This window comes from Lemur catta, chromosome 18, assembly GCF_020740605.2.
Source record: "Lemur catta isolate mLemCat1 chromosome 18, mLemCat1.pri, whole genome shotgun sequence".
Taxonomy (NCBI): Eukaryota; Metazoa; Chordata; class Mammalia; order Primates; family Lemuridae; genus Lemur; species Lemur catta.
Window position 1 is genome coordinate 25,453,342 of NC_059145.1, and position 17,926 is coordinate 25,471,267.

Here is a 17,926-nt window from a genome sequence, read left to right on the forward strand (position 1 = left end):
CTGGCGGCGCCGTAGGCGGCAGCTACACCCCACCGCCCTTCCCCGGGCTGCCAACTCCGAGAGGCGGCCACGGCGCCCACGCCTCTGAGGGCGCCAGGACGCGGTGCACGTCCCACGTCCCACACTCGGTGGCGATCCGTATCTCCCGGCCGGGCGGGTCCCAAGGCTTCCCAGCTCCGCGGGCAACTCCGGCCCCGGGGCAGACGATCGGCTCCAGCAGTCCTCGCTGGAAGGACAGTTAAAAGCTAGCTAGATCTCTTTCAGGTTGAAGACCTGAACCCACCCTAGTCCTCTGACTTCTGTCCCTTGCCTATAGTTTCCCCTGTGTCTTAAAGAGTTGGCCCCAAAGTTTAAGGGTGCGGGTGTATGTCTGTGGGTGCGTGTGACGCGCACAGGGATCCCAGCTGGGGGGCCCGAGGTCCCCACCGTCCCCCTTCCCTGGGTGGCAGAGACGCTGGCAGACCCCGCGCCAAGACCCCAAGCCCGCGGGCGCAGAGCACGAGCGAGCCTCGGGGCCGGTCCCCGGGTTTCAGAGGGAAATGTGGCGGGGGGCGGCGGGGCTGGGTGACCGACAGCTTGGCCAGCCACTGGCGGAGGGCGGTTCGCAGGCTTAGCCGGCGTGAGTGCGTGCGTGTGTGCGTGAGTGTGAGCGCGAGGGTGAGTGTAGGAGCCTCCCCAACCCCCACCTGTTTGAAATGGTCTTGAAATGCCAGAGCCAGCTTGCCCATGTTTCAAAAGTTGCAAACAGTTGGAGTAAAACAAGTGCGCGTCCCCCTACCCGCAAACGGCCCTGCCGAGTCTAGGACGCCAAAAGCAAAGAAGGAGGAATTAGAGGGGTGTAGGGAGAACGGGCAAGTTGGCTTTTCCTGGACGGTCGGTTTTAGGACCCAACGGGAAGCACGTTGGAATCTCGCCCTTCTGGGAGGAGGGGAGGGGAGGGCTGGGCCGGCCGGCTGGCGGCCGCGGGGCGCATGCGCGCGCGTCTCCCTTAGCCGGCCGCTGCGCTCCGCGGCGGGGAATAGAATGAACTGTAACAAAACAAGCCGAGCCTTTGTATCTGCTTAAAGGGGCCGCGGGCACTTCCCTCCTGTCCCCCTCCACCCCCGCCCCGCAACCGCGTCTCCAGGGCTCCCAGCAACTGGCTGGAAGGGCTTCCCTCGCCCTCAGGAACAGCCCGCCCGCGAGGAGAGGCGAGCCAGGCGGGAGGCAGAGAGGAGACACCGCATTTCCAAAAGGCAAGAAAGAAAGGAAGGAAAAAAAGAAGCCAAGCGGCGCAGAGTGGACTCTGGCCCGGGAGAGCGCGGCCGGGCGCCGGAACGTGGAGCGAGAGGCACCGGAATGCAAACAAAGCTCGCGGGCGCCCGTGCACGGCTCGCGGGGAAGCCCGGAAAGTTTGTTTTATGATGGCTTGAGTGCGCGAGTGTGTGCGGGGGAGCGAGGCGGCCAAGTTTCTCTCTCCTGTTTCGTTATTGGGGCAGAGATGTTTCTCCCATGAACCGGCGGAGGCTCGGGGGCTTGTGCTGCGGGGGGCACCTGTCTCTCATTTAATTTTTTTTTTTTTGGAGGAGGGGTGTAACTCATCATGTCGAAAGTGATCCAGAAGAAGAACCACTGGACTAGCCGGGTTCACGAATGCACCGTGAGGCGGGGACCCCGGGGCGAGCTGGGGCTGACGGTGCTGGGGGGCGCGGAGCACGGGGAGTTTCCGTACGTCGGAGCGGTGGCTGCGGCCGAGGCGGCGGCGCTTCCCGGCGGCGGCGAGGGCCAGCGGCTGGGCGAGGGGGAGCTGCTTCTGGAGGTGCAGGGGGTCCGGGTGTCCGGCTTGCCCCGGTATGACGTGCTGGGAGTCATCGACAGCTGCAAGGAGGCCGTCACCTTCAAGGCCGTCAGACAAGGTAAGACGGGGCGCGCCTTTGGAGGGCGCCCCTACAAAAGGAGGGCGGTCTGCGGGGCACCCCCCCTCAGCTCGAGTTCCCGCTTTCCTTCTCGGAGCGTAGGGAAGAGAAGTTGAGGCCCTGCGCCCTGTGGCGGCGAAATACACAAAGTTGTTGTGAGGTTGTGCGGTGTTTGCCCACCTGCGTTTGGAAGAGGGGACTTGGTTTGCGCAGGGAAGCGGGGACACGTTTCTCAGGCCTGGTTTGCCAACCTGTTCTCCCAGCCACCGAGCGCAGGGCAGCTTTGCTTGTGTCTAGAGGAGAGTTGGGGAACTGAGGCAGGAGCAAGGTGAACGCTCTCCTGGCTCCTTGGGGGTAGGGATGCAGCTGGCGTAGCTGCTGACGTCCTTTTGCCACTAGTCAGTTTCCAGACCTGGCGAGTGGGTGCACAGAAGACTAGGGTCTGTGGTTTATTGGACCTCCATCAGAAAATCGGTTTCACCCCGCAACCCCTCCAGGTGGGCCGGGGCATGACCGCCTGGCGGTTCCTGAGCCCGCCGCCAGAAGAGCCTGCAGTCACCCCTCAGCTGGATGACGCATGTGTCTCCACCGTGTGGCCCAGCCACAGGCGGGGGTGGAGGTGGGGTGAGGGCGGAGAGGGGGAGGGGGTGTTTGCTCTTAGCGCAGATCATGTCCCAAGTTTACCCGGCCACTACCACCATTGCCATCGTCATTATTGATGATGATGATGATAGCTACTATTCATTGTTAGTTTACTACATCCCGGGCTCTGTAAAATGCTTTACTTGCACTGTCTCATTCTGATTCACAACAGTTCTAAGATCGAGTTGTTCTTATAAACCCCATATTACAGATGACGAAACTGGGACTTATATTGGTTAAGTGACTTGCCCAAGGTCACACAGCTACCAAAAGTGAGCGTTTGAGCCCTTGCTGCAGAGGCTTAAGCTCTGGAGGAGGAGGAGGAAGGGAGGGGGAATGACCCTAAGGGACTGGAGGGGCTGATTCATGGAGAGGGAGTGGAAACAAATTCCTCCCTGGGAAGTTTGTAGAGGAGGGATGGCCTCTTAAAAGATGGGTTTGATGGCTGCTAGTGGTGGTAGGTCCCTTACACCTCAGCTTGGTTCAGTCAAGGAGCTGTCCTTGTGTCTGCCCAGTGGAGAAGACTGGAGTCCTTAAAGGGGTCACTTGTGCAACCAAGTGCCATAATGCAGTTTGTCCTGGATGAAAGCACCAAAGGAGATTGCAGAGTTGAACGTGGTGAAAAGTTCCCATATGTTTCCATAAGGACAGGCAGCAGTTGGAGGAATGTGTCAAAGGAAAGGGCTGGGCTGGGGCAAGCTGGTCCTCTCTTGGAAACAGGCATGTACCAGATGAAAGGGAGGAAGGGGTCAGGGGGAATAGCTTGGCCTTTTGGTAGCTTTGGCAGCTGAGGGACTGACAGCTGTGGAAAGCTCCATTCGTTTATGACTTCATTCTCCACTTGGATACCTCCTCCAAGAAGCCCTCCAGCATCCTGCCAGGATGACCAAATTCTTCCTCCTTCCTGCTCCCTAATGTATATCTTGTGGTTTTTCACTTACTCTGAACTATGATTAGGTTTTTGTTTCCTTATTTCCTTTCAAGGTAGTAAGCTCATTAAAGGTAGAGACTGTGCCTCATTCATTGCATATCTCCCCAGCTTTGCTTGAGGCCCCAAACCTTGCCTGGCCTGACAACGTGTCCTTATCTGAAACCTGGCTTTATTGTGGGTATTACATAAGGTGATACTCGGAAAGTGCACCAAACTGTGCTGGTGCATAGTAAGTCCTCATTAAAGATTAGCTTTATGTTTGAATTGAATTTGAGCAGTTATTTATTTCTAAGACTAGAACAGGGTTCAGAAACCTGGGTTATGAATTTAATGTCAGGAACCTGGATTATTATGACTTGATAGAGCTATCGAGAAATACTGTCTGAAGGCGTTTGATGAGAGCAGCTGCAGGTCTCAGTTGAGGGCGGATTTGGAGAAAGGGTGGAGGAATGACAGGCGAGGGTGCCTGCCCTCCAGTTGGCTGTGTAGTGGTGTCTAACGGATCCTGAATGGTGGCTTGTTTGCAGTGTGCAAGAAGCTGCACGTGGGTGAGCTGCCTCCTTCCACCAGTTATTGGAGAGCCAGGATGCATCGTTCCAGGGTTTGCCCCAGCATGGAACTCAGGAAGGGAGGGTGAGATAATCAAGTGGGTTTGGAATCAGACACCTCTGGATTCAGGGGAGACTGTAGTGTTTCCAGGTGTTAATTCCCTTCACCCAGCATGCACAGGAATGTTCACTGCCAGGGCAAGTGTGTGTGTGTGTGTGTGTGTGTGTGTGTGTGTGTGTATGTGAGTCTACTTGTAATGGGGTGGAAAAAAGATGGTTGATTGGGAAACTTGAATGGCCTGGAACCCACTACAGTGTGAAAGTTATTATTTCACCTAATAATCACATGGCACAGTTGGATCTACTGACATTTTCATTACCAGTAAAGATGGGCCTAGAAACTATTTCACCAATCTTCTGTTCCCTCTTTCATGTTGAGAATACGATTTAAATTACATGACAGAATTGTTTTTTTACTGTGTCTTTGTTACTCTGTCTTTCTTAATCGTATTAGGTAGGCTCATACTTGGCATATGGTAAAGAAAAATATTACTTTTGTGTCGTTTACACCCCAAGTTAGCCACTCTCAGGGACACGGGTTACTCTGGGTACTGTCTGTATGGAAATATCACGATCTTCTTGTGGGGGAAGATTCTGCCGCTTCTATTTCATGGCACTTCTCTGGAAAGATGCATGGACCAAAATAGTCTGTAGCAAATGGTATTATATGAAGCAGGACTGGATTGTGAAGGAATCAAAGTAAATGGATCTACCAGGTTGGAGTTAGTTCATTTTAAGTGGAGAAGGCAGGGCTTTGTTACAAATGCCTAAGCAAATTTATAGAGGTATGTTATATGTCATTATATATGCATATTAAGGTATCATTTACCTATAGTAAAATGCACAGATCTTAAGTATATAATTTGATGATTTTTGACAACTCATGCTCATGTTATCATCACTCAAATCAAGATATAGAACATTTTTCATCACCACAGAAATTTCCCTCAAGTTCCTGTCCGGTTAATTCCCCTCACTCCCTGCAGTGGCAAAGCCTGTTTGATTCCTTTTGCCTAAACTAGTTATAGATCAGTTTTTTAGTTTTTTTTTTTTTTTTTTTCCTTTGGAGGTGGGGTCTTACTCTATTGCCCAGGCTGGAGGGCAGTGGTGCAATCATAGCTCATTGCAATGTTAAACTCCTGGCCTCAAGCAATCCCCCTGCCTAGATTAGTTTTTTCTTTTCTTAACCTTTATAACAATGAAATAATTCAGTTGTACTCTTTTGTATCTGGCTTTTTTTCACTCTACAAAGTATTTTGGAGATTTCACATTATTGTGTGTGTAATTCATTTTTTTTTATTGTTTAGTAGTATTACATTGTATACACCTATCAGTTTGTCCTTTTGCTTGTTTGTAGACATTTGGACTGTTTACCTTTTGGGGCTGTTACAAATAAAGCTGTTATAAATGTTTCAGTTGCTTCACTTCTTTGCCAGTCTTTGACTTTGTTCAATTTTAGCCATTCTAGTATATATGAGGGCAAATTGTAAGTGAGAAAACTTTGATATAGCGTATAGCTAGTATTTATTAAGCTCTTGCCTTAGAATATGCCAGGCGCTTGGCTAAGCTAATGCTTTATGGGAATTTTTGTTTTCAGTCCTCACATCTGAACTCAGATGTTGGAAACTGAGGTTCAGAGAGTTTGGGTAACTTTTCCAAGGGTGTTACCACAAGTGGCAGAAGTAGAGCTGGAACTCAGCTGTATCTGATTCCCAAGCCCGTGCTCCTAATTCCTGGCATGGTGGGCCTCGAAGTGGGGTCTCCAGACCAGTTGCATTGGCATCACCTGGGAACTGGTTAGGAATGCAAATTTCCAGGCCTCACCTTGGCCCTACTAATTCAGAAAGTTTGGGGGCTGGCACCCATGGGCTGTTTCAACAAGTCCTCAGGTGATTCTGATGATCAGTTTTGAGAACCATTGCCCTGGGGTATAGACCGAACCGGAGAAGATGACATCAACTGAAGCAGGTGATATGGCTTCTAGAACAAGCTCTGCCAGGTCGTGCTGTCATCTCCGGCAAGTCACCCTCTTCAAGCCTAAATTTCTTCATGCCAAAAATAAGTGGGTGTGCCTCTTCAGGTGCTTTCCACTCATGAAACGCTGTGCTTCCATGAATAACCCAGACTCCAAAGGTTTAAAATGGTGTGATTGTAGTTTTCCAAACTGGTATATTATAGGTCATGCTTACATATTTTTGTAGGTGAATTTTGTGGTTTTTAAATTATCTTAGGAACTGAAACTGACCTTCCACTTCTTTTTTTCTTTTTTTTTTTCCTTTTTTTGGCAGAATGGAGATAATAAATAAGGCACAATTTTTAAAAACCAGAAAACCACCGACAGACCCTTCCCCTCATTGTAATGATTTGTGACCACATACAGTTGAATATGATTTTTTGTTTTGTTTTAATGTTGTGTGTGTGTTTTGACCAATGGAATATATGACAGCAGCGCTGGAACAAAATAATTCTGTTCTTATTTTAAAACAGAGTGCCTTGTCTTGTTTCTTGGTTTCCCATGAATCTCTGGTTTTGCTTCCTCTTTTCCCCCCAGATGGTCACAAGATTGACGACTTTCCTTAGTGTCTTCCTGGAGCTCCTCATTGAGCTCCTCAGTGACCCCCTGGTGTGCTGCTAAATGCTTAACTACCGGCTCTGGGAGGGGGTAGACCCTCCTTTGTGGCATAGCTGGGGAAGAGGTACATATAAATTGGTTCTCCTAAGCCAGTAGGAGCTGGCTGCAGCACACCACTGACCCGCATGTCAGATAGCTCCCTCTGTCAGTGCCATCTCCTCACCCTGTTTTGTGCCTTCATAGTCTCAACACAATCTCATATTATCTTATTTCTTTATTGTTGATCTCCCCTACCACTAGAGTGGAAATTCCGTTTGCAAACAAGAAACTCATCTCTTTTGTTCACCCATCTATTGCCCAGTGTCTAAAATAATACCCAGCCCATAATAGGTGCTCACTGAAATTTGCTGGCTGCGTGAATGAATTTTCCATTGCTTCAGAAGATAAGTACAATGAGGCCACCTGCAACGTCTTTCCTCCCTTTCTTTCTGTTCATCTTTTACTACTGCTTGTTTAGGGTCCTGATGTGTTCACTTTCTCATCACCAGCTCTTCAAATTAGGTAACTCCCCTTACCTAATTTATGCTGGCTACAAATGAATGACAAAGCTTAATGACTTCAAGTATTTCTGACTGTTGGCTCGAATTGCAGTTTAACAAATGATTCTCTAAATGTGAAATTTCAGATGTTCAGCACGCAGGATGATGAGGGGTGTTTCTGTTTTCTGTTGATGTGGGACCTGCTTTGTGTCAACATCTCCAAGAATGACACTTTACCTCTGCTTTCTTCCGGCATTGTCTTTGTGTGCAATCTTCCCAGCCAACAGCAAATCAGATCTTTGCTGCAGAAAACAGTCCGATTTCAGCCCTCACTGTCTCTTAAATTGTGCTTTGTGTTTATATGTTTTTTTTTTTTTCTAACTTAAACTTCCAAAAATCAATCTGTTTTTGTTCTTGGTGCCAAAAGACCACTCTCAGAGGGATATTTTTAGGCTACACTGTGGAACACTCTATAGCTTTTACAAAAAATAATGCAAGGATAGACAACCCAACTTGTCCATTTTTTCCAGTGGCCACCCTTTGCCATTGGCTGTGTTATTTAAAAACAGATTAACTTGACCTTCTGAGGCGATGGCATACAGTTGGCTCTCTGCATTTGTTGGCATTCATTACCCGGCTAGTTTTGGATGGCAGGATTGATGATATCCACCAAGGGGAATTAAGTGGTTTATAAGAGAAAACATTCTGACATCTCCTTACCACAAGGGTTTACATGAAGGATGTTGCTTTATAAACGATGGTTATTTAATGCAAAACATCACTCTCTGATGTTAGTGGTCCTTTCCTTGAGTTTGTATATACGTGTAACAGGATATACTGATTTTGTATACACTGAGAATAAAGGCTGTCAAATTCGTTAAGGGCTGACATTCACGTCCTAAAAAAGTAGGTTACCACATGCCTGCCTGTCTTCATGCAGCTCATATGTGAGATCTGTAACCTTGAAAAAAATCCCTGGTAAACACCGGAGCTTCGATATGCTGCACCTCCCTGGATGCTGGCATCGAGGTAGCAGTTCTTGTGAATTCACAGCCTAAACCCCATGGATGTCAATGACGGGCCTGTCATTTTGACCCTGCTTTATAGTAACGTGTCCTGTGGAGCGTCCAATGTGTTCTGCATGTCAGCTTTTCTGAAGGCATGTAGCAAAATTAGAAAATGTAATTTGAACAGTGTCTTTTATGATTAAATATTATATTAATTGTAATCTCTTTTTATAGCTCAGTAATTAAATAATGGAATACTCTATTATTTATAATCATTTCTATAGTCCCTATCTGAGAGTGAAAGTCAAAGCCCTTACAAGTGACTTCCAGGGCCACCCGTGACCTGGCCTGTGACATTATTTCTCTCTCCCTGGCCATGGCCTGCGAGTCCCCACCTCAACATGCGACAGGCTTGCTTCCTCGTGAACTTCAGGTCTTTCTCAGATGTTGCCTTCCCAGTGGGGCCTCCTCTGACCACATTATTGGAAACTGTAACTCCACTGCCAACTGTCATTCTTTATTCTCCTCTGCTCTATTTTACTCCATAGCGTGTAGATCGTGTCATAGTAAGTTTCTTATTTTGTCTCTCCCTCTAGAACATAAGCTCTGAGAGGGCAGGGGTGTTGTCCTGTTCCCCCACTGTATCCTCAGTACCAAGAACGTGCCTGGTATGTAGTAGTTGCTCAAGTATTTGCTAAATGTCCACTGTCACATCTAGAACTAGAATACATCTCTCCTGAGCTCCATAGCCTCTGAAAATTCTGATATATGGAAGCCTCTGAAAATTTAGGTAATTTGTGATGGATCATGTTAGACTTGGTAAGAGTTTCACATTTACCATCTATGGCTGGGGCTACATAGAGCTTGGCCGATTGATCCGGGAGTATTCTTGAAGACAGTGAGCATTGCTGGCCTGCTTCAGCTGGTCTTAATATTACAGGTTTGCAAGTAAGAACACTTGGGTCCTTGGTCCCCTGTCAAGAAGAAGAGGGAAGAATCCTTTGTCTCCTTGGAGTCAGAGATAAGATCACACTTGACTCATGTGTCCAGTTTTAGTTCCCTGCATGGAAGAGGTCCGTGACTTTAAGAGTAATTGAGTGTCCTGATTTCAGGGCTTACTTGGATTTGGGATATGGCAGTAGCAAGGGGTACCAAGCGGTTGATCCAAACAGGGGAGTTGAGGCTACTCGAGTCACCATGAGGACCTCACTGAGCTAGGAATAGGTCCGTGCATTGCATGCCTTCCCTAGCCAAGTCACTGATGCCAGTCCACTTTCAGTCCTGCAGCCCCCGCCACAACATCCTCATCTCTTAGGCTGAATCTCTAGCTGCAGACTCCAGAGAAGGATTTGACAGCAAGTAGCTTATTTGGGAGGTGCCCCCGGGAAGCACCGGTAGGGGCAGGGAGAAGTGAGACCTGAGAGTCAAAGAGGCCAACAGAGGTGCTTTAAAGAGCAGGTCACCATTGTGGGGAAAAAAATTACAGGGTGTCAGGGAACTTTGCGACCTCACCCTCAAACAGACTGCAAGAGCTTCTTCTGGCTGTGTGTGTAGACTTTTTCTGTTACCATCTCCGGTGTCATGAGAGTCAGTTACATAAGAGAATTACATTCTCACGGCGAAGGTATCAACCCCATCATTACTGCAGACGGAGGCATTTGTGTTTGCTTTTAATGGGCCACGGTTATGTTCCCCACAATAAGGCTAATCTTTTAGTCCGTTACGAGACAAGACTTGAAGCTCTCTTTATGGGCAGTGGCACGATGGTGCAATTAGAAGGCGATTACACCCTGATTATAAGCCATGTTTCAAAATTATTGCTATGTGCAATGTTAACAGGACTATAATGCTGCTTATAAAATCCACAAATATCAAATGATTGATGTGTCATAGATTCAGATTTTGGGCTCAGGCTAGCTCAGGTTAGAAGGCAGGCTTTTCCATTTGCCTGCTGGGTGACCTGGGGCAAAATACTTCACCTCTTTGAGCCAGGTTTCCCCCCTTTGAAAATGGGGGTAATAATGATACCTACTTTCTAGGGTTGATGGAGGAATAGAATGAGGAGATGTAAGTAAACCACGTGGCACAGGGCCTGGCACAGAGTGAATGCTCCATAAACTCTGGCTTCAGTTATTGTTTGAATGTTCCCCATTTGAAAGCACTTGGGAGGGAAGAAAGAATCTCTCGAGAGATGGAGATTGTGGTACATAGTTCTCTGGAGAGCTTTTCAAGTCTAGGAAAAAACTCTCGTTTTTCTGTATGATTCAGATGCTGTCTTTTTGAAAGGCTGATGCTGGATTAGTTCAGACAAGTAGGAAGGAGGTCTCTGGACCTCACAGTGCGTTGGTGCAGGTATGAGCCGCCTTATGTTCTCATGTTCTCCCACGTTGTCACTGGTGATGGATTGATTCTAATGACTGTCCTTGGTTCCCAGGTTGTGGTAAAGTGTGGAGGGAGGGTGAGTTCTTGGGTGTCCCGGGGAGATCATTACCAGCAACGATGATGCTTGAGAATGTGATTCTGTGGTCCTCTGATCTTCCTGGTACCATGTCAGAGCTCCCACATCAGGAATGGCTGGGGAAGCAGTGAGGCTTGTGGTTATAAGGGTTTGGAGTCAGACCGTTCGGGTTCAAATCCAAACTCTACCACTTCCCAGCTAAGAGACCATGCGCAGGTTAACCTTCTAGAGCATCAATTCTCCCAGTTGAAAAGGGGAATTATACCTACGTCATAGGGTGGTTGTGAGGGTTCAATGAGATAATGCATGTAAAACATGTAGTACTCTGCTTGACTCATCATTTGCGCTCACTGAAATACCTATGTTATAGCAGCTGTGATAATTTTCAAGTGAGAAATAGGGACACATCAGTGAGTTTCTTTAAATCAGTAGTTTTCAGCTGGAGACATTTGACAATGGAGGCATTTTTGCTTGTCACGATTAAGGATGGGAGATGCTCCTCATATCTAGTGAGTAGAGGCCAGGGATGCTGCTGAACAAACATCCCACAATACACAGGACAGCCGCACAACGGAGGATTGTCCAGCAGACAATGTCAGTAAGGCTGACGTTGAGAAAGCCTGCTCTAGAGGCACAACTTCATGGTTGAGACTGGGAATCTTAATTAGGGGTGGTATACTAATAGTCGTAACTATCATTTATGCATCCTCTGATGGGTCACTGACACTCAAGTTTTGCCTGGGTAGACGATCTTATTCTCATTTAAGCCATGAGAAAATTAGCTTGAAGAGGTCAGGTTATTCATCCTGGCACCCATACTGCTGACACAGGTGAGAGTCGAACTCAGATCTCCTGGTTCCAAAAATCTTACCCTAGGTTTCCATGTTGGAAATGTCTTGACTCCATAGCCTGGAACCCACATGTCCTTATACCGTGGGGGTCAACGTGGATGCATCTGTTTTAGGCTGGACTTACTGCTGCCAGAGACAGCACAACATGCCTGGTGACCCCACTGAAGATAGTCCTAGAGATAAAAAATGGATTCCCAAAGTGTTTTCTGGGCAGAAAACAAACAGTGTGCTACTACATATTTTCAAGCAATTCTACTTAATTGCTGCAGTGTTCTGTTCTCTCTGATCTACCTCACCAGCACTGTTGATTCTTTCCTCTTCTGTCATTCTGTGTTGTACGTACATCTTATTTCAAGAGTCACAACAGTGCGTTGTAATTGTAGATTTGCCCAGCTATGTCCCCTACTGATTGTGTGTTTCTTGAAGGCTGCATACTTGTTTTCTGGATCGTTGTATCTCTGCCCTCTGTAGGTGCTCAGGAATATCTGTTGAATTGAATTCTTTTTGAGGGTAACGAGTAGGCATAATTTAAAAAAAAAAAATTTTTTTTTTTTCCTAAGATCTTGTTGGCTTGAAAATCTGCGTCTTATTTTTAAGGCATATTAAATATACTTAGCCATATGTCTTACTTTCCCGTGATGATTTAAGATGGTTGTCTGCCAGTTGTTGTGGCATTTTGAACTATAGAGAAAATATTGAATTAATTGTGTCGAAGGCCTTAGAGGGCCTTTATTCTGGCCAGATGTGTGCAGTGGTTGAGCCTATTGCTTGTGTAACGTGGCCACGGAGGGTATCACCTTGGTCTAATTTAAATAGAGTCAGTGTCTTACCACCTGGATTCTTGGCCAAGCAGTTAGAATTTACATCTGATGGGGAGAGCATGTTCATTTCCTCCTCCAGCTATCAGCCTGTTTAAGTCTGTGTGACTTGGTAAAGAATTCAAAACTCAAGATCAAGTTGTTAAAAAATAACTTTCTCTGGTGTTGGAGCATGCGTGTATGTGTGTGTGTGTGTGTGTGTGTGTGTGTGTGTGTGTGTTTATAAAAAGCATAGGCATCTAGATTTTGGTTTCTAATCTTTTAAAAATTTAAATAGTATTGTGACCTTGTTTGACTACCAATCACTATCCAAAGTTCATCTGTGCTTCCACAGCTTATGTGTTTTCCTGGTGAAATTAAAATTTTTTTTCTCATTTAAACAATGTTTGGCATTAGACTTAGGTTAAAAAAAATGTATACAATATAGAAAGATGTTAATACAGAAGGAAACTGTGTCCACATTGCCCATAAACCCACCCCAGAGAAATACATTTTGTTAACACTGTATTTTTATCCAGACATACAAATATATGTACACACAACATATACATATGTATATATTTGTAGATTTGGGGGGTCTTTTTCTTATGAGACTAGAACTGTACAGTACATCTCTTTTGGTGGGAATTTTCTTTGTGCCTAACAGTATATCATGGACTTTCTTTTTATACTACATATAGATCAAGTTTACTATTTCAGTGCCTGCAAAACCTATTTTTGGTTGCTTCATAATATATCAAGCCATGCTTTGAGAATGAGCATTTAGATTGTTTTTAGTTGTTCCCTATTTTATAAAACATATTGATGAATATCCTCATATATACACTTTAGTGAACATCTTCAAATATTTTTATTCAAATAGATGTCTAGAAGTAAAGCTGTTGGCTCACATGAATTATATCTTTTTACGACTTTAATATCCACCATCATGTTACCTTCCAGAGACTGTATCAACTTGTATATCCTTGCTGCATGTATATGAGAGTCCTGTAGTTCTTCACGTATCTCACTTATAAAGGTAATACCTCCTACAGGCATTGTTTATTTATAATAAACAGTCATCACAAACTCAAATACTGAGGAGATATTTTAAAGGACAATAGGGAGTGGTGGGGACTGGGATGAATTAGAAGTGTTTATCTTGTTCAAAGGGAAAAGTTGCTATTCTTCTTTGGCCTGTTGCTGCCCTGTAGGAACATTGGCCTGGCATTGCTAGATCTTTCAGGTTTTCAAGAGAGCCCAGAAGCTTGGATATTGTTTTGTTTTAAACGAACTTTGTCAATTTTAAAATGTCGGTTCAAAGTTCTTTCAAAAATATGGGTGAACCAAACAAAATACATCTGGGAGCCATATTTGGTCCTCAGGCGACAAGCTTGCAACCTCTTGTTTATGTATTTGTCTCTCTCACTCAGGGTCTTTCACACTTCATCTCAAGAGCAGTAATTGCATTATTCATGTCTGTATTCTCAGGGCCCGCAATAGTGACCAGCTCACAAAAAAGGTCAAGAAATATGTGTTGAAATGAATAATACGTTCTGGAAGTAGTTTAGTTTGGCACTGTAGTCCTTGTAGGTTTATTAGAGGCCTGGCTGGTGACAGCTCCCCAATTCTAGTTATGAAGAGCTGGAGAGAGAGTATATTTTGACAGCTGATGATAATTGGAATATTTTGTCTCAGGGACCCCGGCCTGCCAAGTCTTAGAACTGGGTGCAAAATCACATCTTGAAATTGATGTTCATATGGATACGAATTCCCAGGATAGGGATAGAATCCATTCTCTGCTCTGAAGTGATTTTATTGTGAAATGTGTGGCCTTACAAATAAAAGAATGAATGAATTTTACATATACCACTTAGGGAAGTTTTAAATATGGCAGGAAAGTGCCAAATAACACAACTTGTTTGGACATTCTACAGATAATTAGGACCCTAACCTTAACTCCAAGAGTGGATGCTGTCAGAACATCATTAACCTCTAAGATGAGTAGGCATCTGTTCTTTGATGCCAGTGTTAACGTCGTAGAATTTTATTTTTTGAAAACAGTGCAGCCCTTCTTGCTTTCTTGCCTGCATAATGGATTGTTCTGCATTGCATAATTCATGTCAAGCACCAGGTTTGCTGCACTAGGATGAGAAAAGGGACTCAGGTAATTCAGATGAGAAGTTTAGTCAATGCAGTTTTTCTATAAAGGAGCCAAGCAAGGAAGGGCCTTCATAAAATGAAAACTATAAAGTTGTCAACAAAAGCCCAACATGGAGTTAAAATTTTGCTGGGTTTGGATTTGGATTGTGTGTCTCTTCTCTCCTTCTCCCATCCCCTTTCCCCTCCATTCCCATATCCGAATGGAACATTCCAATAGGCTGTCTAGGAATTCAAATTTTAGATAGAATATGCTGTACATAATCCAGGACTTCAGATGTGAGACAAAACTAAGGAGATTTTTCAAGTTTAGACTACTGTATGCCCTGATCCACTTCTTTCATTATGGTAACTACTTTTGGGGCCCCTGGAAGCTCCCCAGCTTGGCTTCTGTCTGCTACTATAAAATGCTCAATGATAAGATGTTGCACAAAAAGCTTATGTCCCATGGTGTTGTAGGCTGGGTGATCCCTGATAAATTTTCTGTGCTTTGGTCTTTGCTAAAGAGTGGTCTAGCCATGCCGCAGTGCAGCACAGTTAAGCACCTCCACAGTGTATCTGAAAACTTTGAAATTGCAGCTAAGATTAGCAGAGCTCCCTAGTTGACCCTGGGTGAACCCTAGGTGCATGTGTAATAAATGCTTATTGCTGTATGTCACTGCAGTTTCATGATTGTTTATCATACAGCATTATAATGGCAGTAGGTAACTGAGACAGTGGGATTCCGTGTGTAAATTGCTGACACTTGACCAAAAGCTAGGTCAGTGCAGGACTTTAAATCTTGAGTTTATGCAAAGATGGAAAAAAAAATCAATAATCATTCATTCCAACTGAAGAACATCAGATGCAACTGTTGTTTCTGATACCTGCATCCAAGGATGTGCCCTGGCTTCTACCTGTTTGAACCTCTGAGCCACATTTATTGTTTCAATAAATTTATTTCGCTTTTTAAATTTTAAAAAAGAAAACTCTATTGAAAGCACGGAGTGTTATCTCAATATTGGTATAGTATACACATATCATTATTTACAAGAGAAGAGTCGGGGAAATGGGGTGCCCAACAAAGGAAAAATTCGTGTAGCCGTTGCCTATTTATGTGTCTCTAAACTCTGTGGGAAAATACTGCCATACGGAAGAAAGGCCCTGGCTTTCTTAAGCAATGTTAATCTGTTTCTGTGACATTTTATCTAAAAATGTGAGCTCAAGCTATTCTCCATGAAATAAATTATCTTAGAGAAAGATAATTGTAAGGAGAAGCCATTAGTGGGAATATGATAGCTGGTGGTTACTATGGGAGGCTTTTTTGGTGGAAGCCCTACCCATGGGGTTTAATAAAACACGGTGAGTCACCCTCTTGCCTGAATTCCGGAGGGAAGAGAGACATTGGGGAAAGGCTGCGGGGGAAATTTGTGGTCCTGTGCACCTATTCCCAGGCACTTATATTCACCTGATGGCTGCTAACATATTGCAGGCAGAGCTGCTTGAAGAAAGTGATGAGCTTTGGAAACAGTGGCCCACAGATTGGATTTAGGTGACTGGAAAGTACATCAGAATTACTTGGGAGACTTTTTAACGTATGGTTGCCTTGGGGTGGCTTCATTAGTGATTCTGACTCCTGTTTCCCTGCTCAGCACAGTCCTCATGCCTCAACTCCAAAGAATGGTCCCCAGATAGCCAGTGAGTTAGAACCAGACAAAGTGTTTGTTAAATACGGGGGTCCCTAGACCTCAGCCCAGACCTATAGGATCAGAATCTTAGGTGACGGGCCCTGTGAATCCGCTGCGTTTAAAGAAGTTCTGGCTGACTGTGGGATGTGCAAAGTTGGAGGCTCCAGATTCTCAAACACTGGCCTTTTCAATTCCAATTACCTAATAAATGATGGAAACAGACCCTACTGTACACTTGAATGAACACTGATTAGGGGAGGTGATCAAGGATAGAAAGGCAAGTTGAGTTATTTGAGCTGCTAGTTCTTACAGGGGGCAAATGCTGGATGCATGCATGTGTGTATGTGGAAAGTCATTTTCGTGCTTCATGGTGCTAGCATCGGTCTGGTAATTGAGAGGGACCTTTTCCTTGGTACCACGCTTGTCTTTGTAAAATAGAAAGGGAACTCTGGAGGAAAAGACAGCGCTGACCCATAGAACTTTCTGGGATGACGGAATATTCTTTATGCTGTGCAGTATTTTATCCACTAGCCACATGTGGAGGTTATGCACTTGAAAGGTGGCTGTTGTGGCTGAGGAACCGAATTTTAAATCTTATATACATATAATTAAATTTAAATCTAGGTAGCCACGTGTGGCTAGCATCTACCATATTGAAGGGTGCAGAAGACCATGCCACTACAAATAATGAGGACAAGTCACAGATCTTTGATGTCACATCCAGCTGCTCCAAGACAAAGTTGGAGTGACACTTGGCTTGATGCATCTTAAATTTGAAAGGTTGAGATAGATGGTGTTTTGGTGTCTTTTTCACCTTTTTCTTGGTATTTACTGACAGTTTTTTTTTTTTTTTTTGAGACGGAGTCTCACTCTTTTGCCTGGATTACAGTGCCATGGCATTAGCCCAGCTCACCGCAGTCTCAAACTCCTGGGTTCAAGCAATCCTCCTGCCTCAGCCTCCCGAGTAGCTGGTAGCTGGGACTACTGGCTAATTTTTTCTCTTTTTAGTAGAGATGGGATCTTGCTCTTGCTCAGGCTGGTCTTGAACTCCTGAGCTCAAGTGATCCTCCTGCCTCGGCCCCCCCAGAGTGTTAGGATTACAGGCATCACCACCCCCCACATGCCTGGCCTGATGACAGTTTCTTAAAGAAGCTCAGCATATGGCAATGTGCCAATTTTCCCAAATGAAGTAGTTTATGTGGAATAGTTATGTTCTTTGAGGCTAGGGATGATGTTTCTCCTGTTGACTGCTCTGTATCAGTACCCAATATAATGGATGAATATAATGGATGGTTGAAAAACAATTTCAACTTGACTGTTTTATGCAGGGAGGGAGACCTAGTTACCCTGAGACTGTATAGCGAAACTGTTGTGTCACTTGATGCTTTTGGTTATTGTTACTTAAAAAACCTCAACTAAAATGGTTTAAACCACAGAGGGGATTAAGGGATGCATGTAACTAAGAATTTCATTAGAATGGAGCCTCAGGCGGGGTTTTATCAGGCTATGGGTCTACTTTCTCTGTGATTTGCTTCAGAGCTGCTAGTAACCAATATGGTGCCCATAGTTATTACTAAGAGGGTCCGTACTACATGTTTGTAATGGACAGCCATGATTCTGTCAGTGCTGCTCTCTTTTCTGTCCATCCTTGGGCCTCAAGATGGCTTTCTTCCTTTTAGATGGGTAACCATGACAAAGCGGATGACATGCCTTCTCACACCCAAGGAGAGGCCCACCGGAATGTCACTTGCCATGTGCTGAGAGGCTTAGTCCTTCAGTCCCTAAACCAATCAGTGAGG

At 45.2% G+C, this 17,926-nt stretch overlaps 1 protein-coding gene across 10 annotated transcripts in view; it reads left to right on the plus strand.

The window, feature by feature from the left end:
• The first annotated feature begins 957 nt into the window (after window positions 1-957).
• MAGI1 (membrane associated guanylate kinase, WW and PDZ domain containing 1) overlaps window positions 958-17,926 on the plus strand; it is a 602,084-nt gene continuing 585,115 nt past the window's right edge. For all 10 annotated transcript variants that reach the window (XM_045530900.1, XM_045530901.1, XM_045530902.1 and 7 more), the window contains exon 1: window positions 958-1,895. In XM_045530900.1, the coding sequence (XP_045386856.1) occupies window positions 1,583-1,895 (313 nt within the window). In that variant the 5' untranslated portion in view covers window positions 958-1,582. The remainder of the gene's footprint in view (window positions 1,896-17,926) is intronic.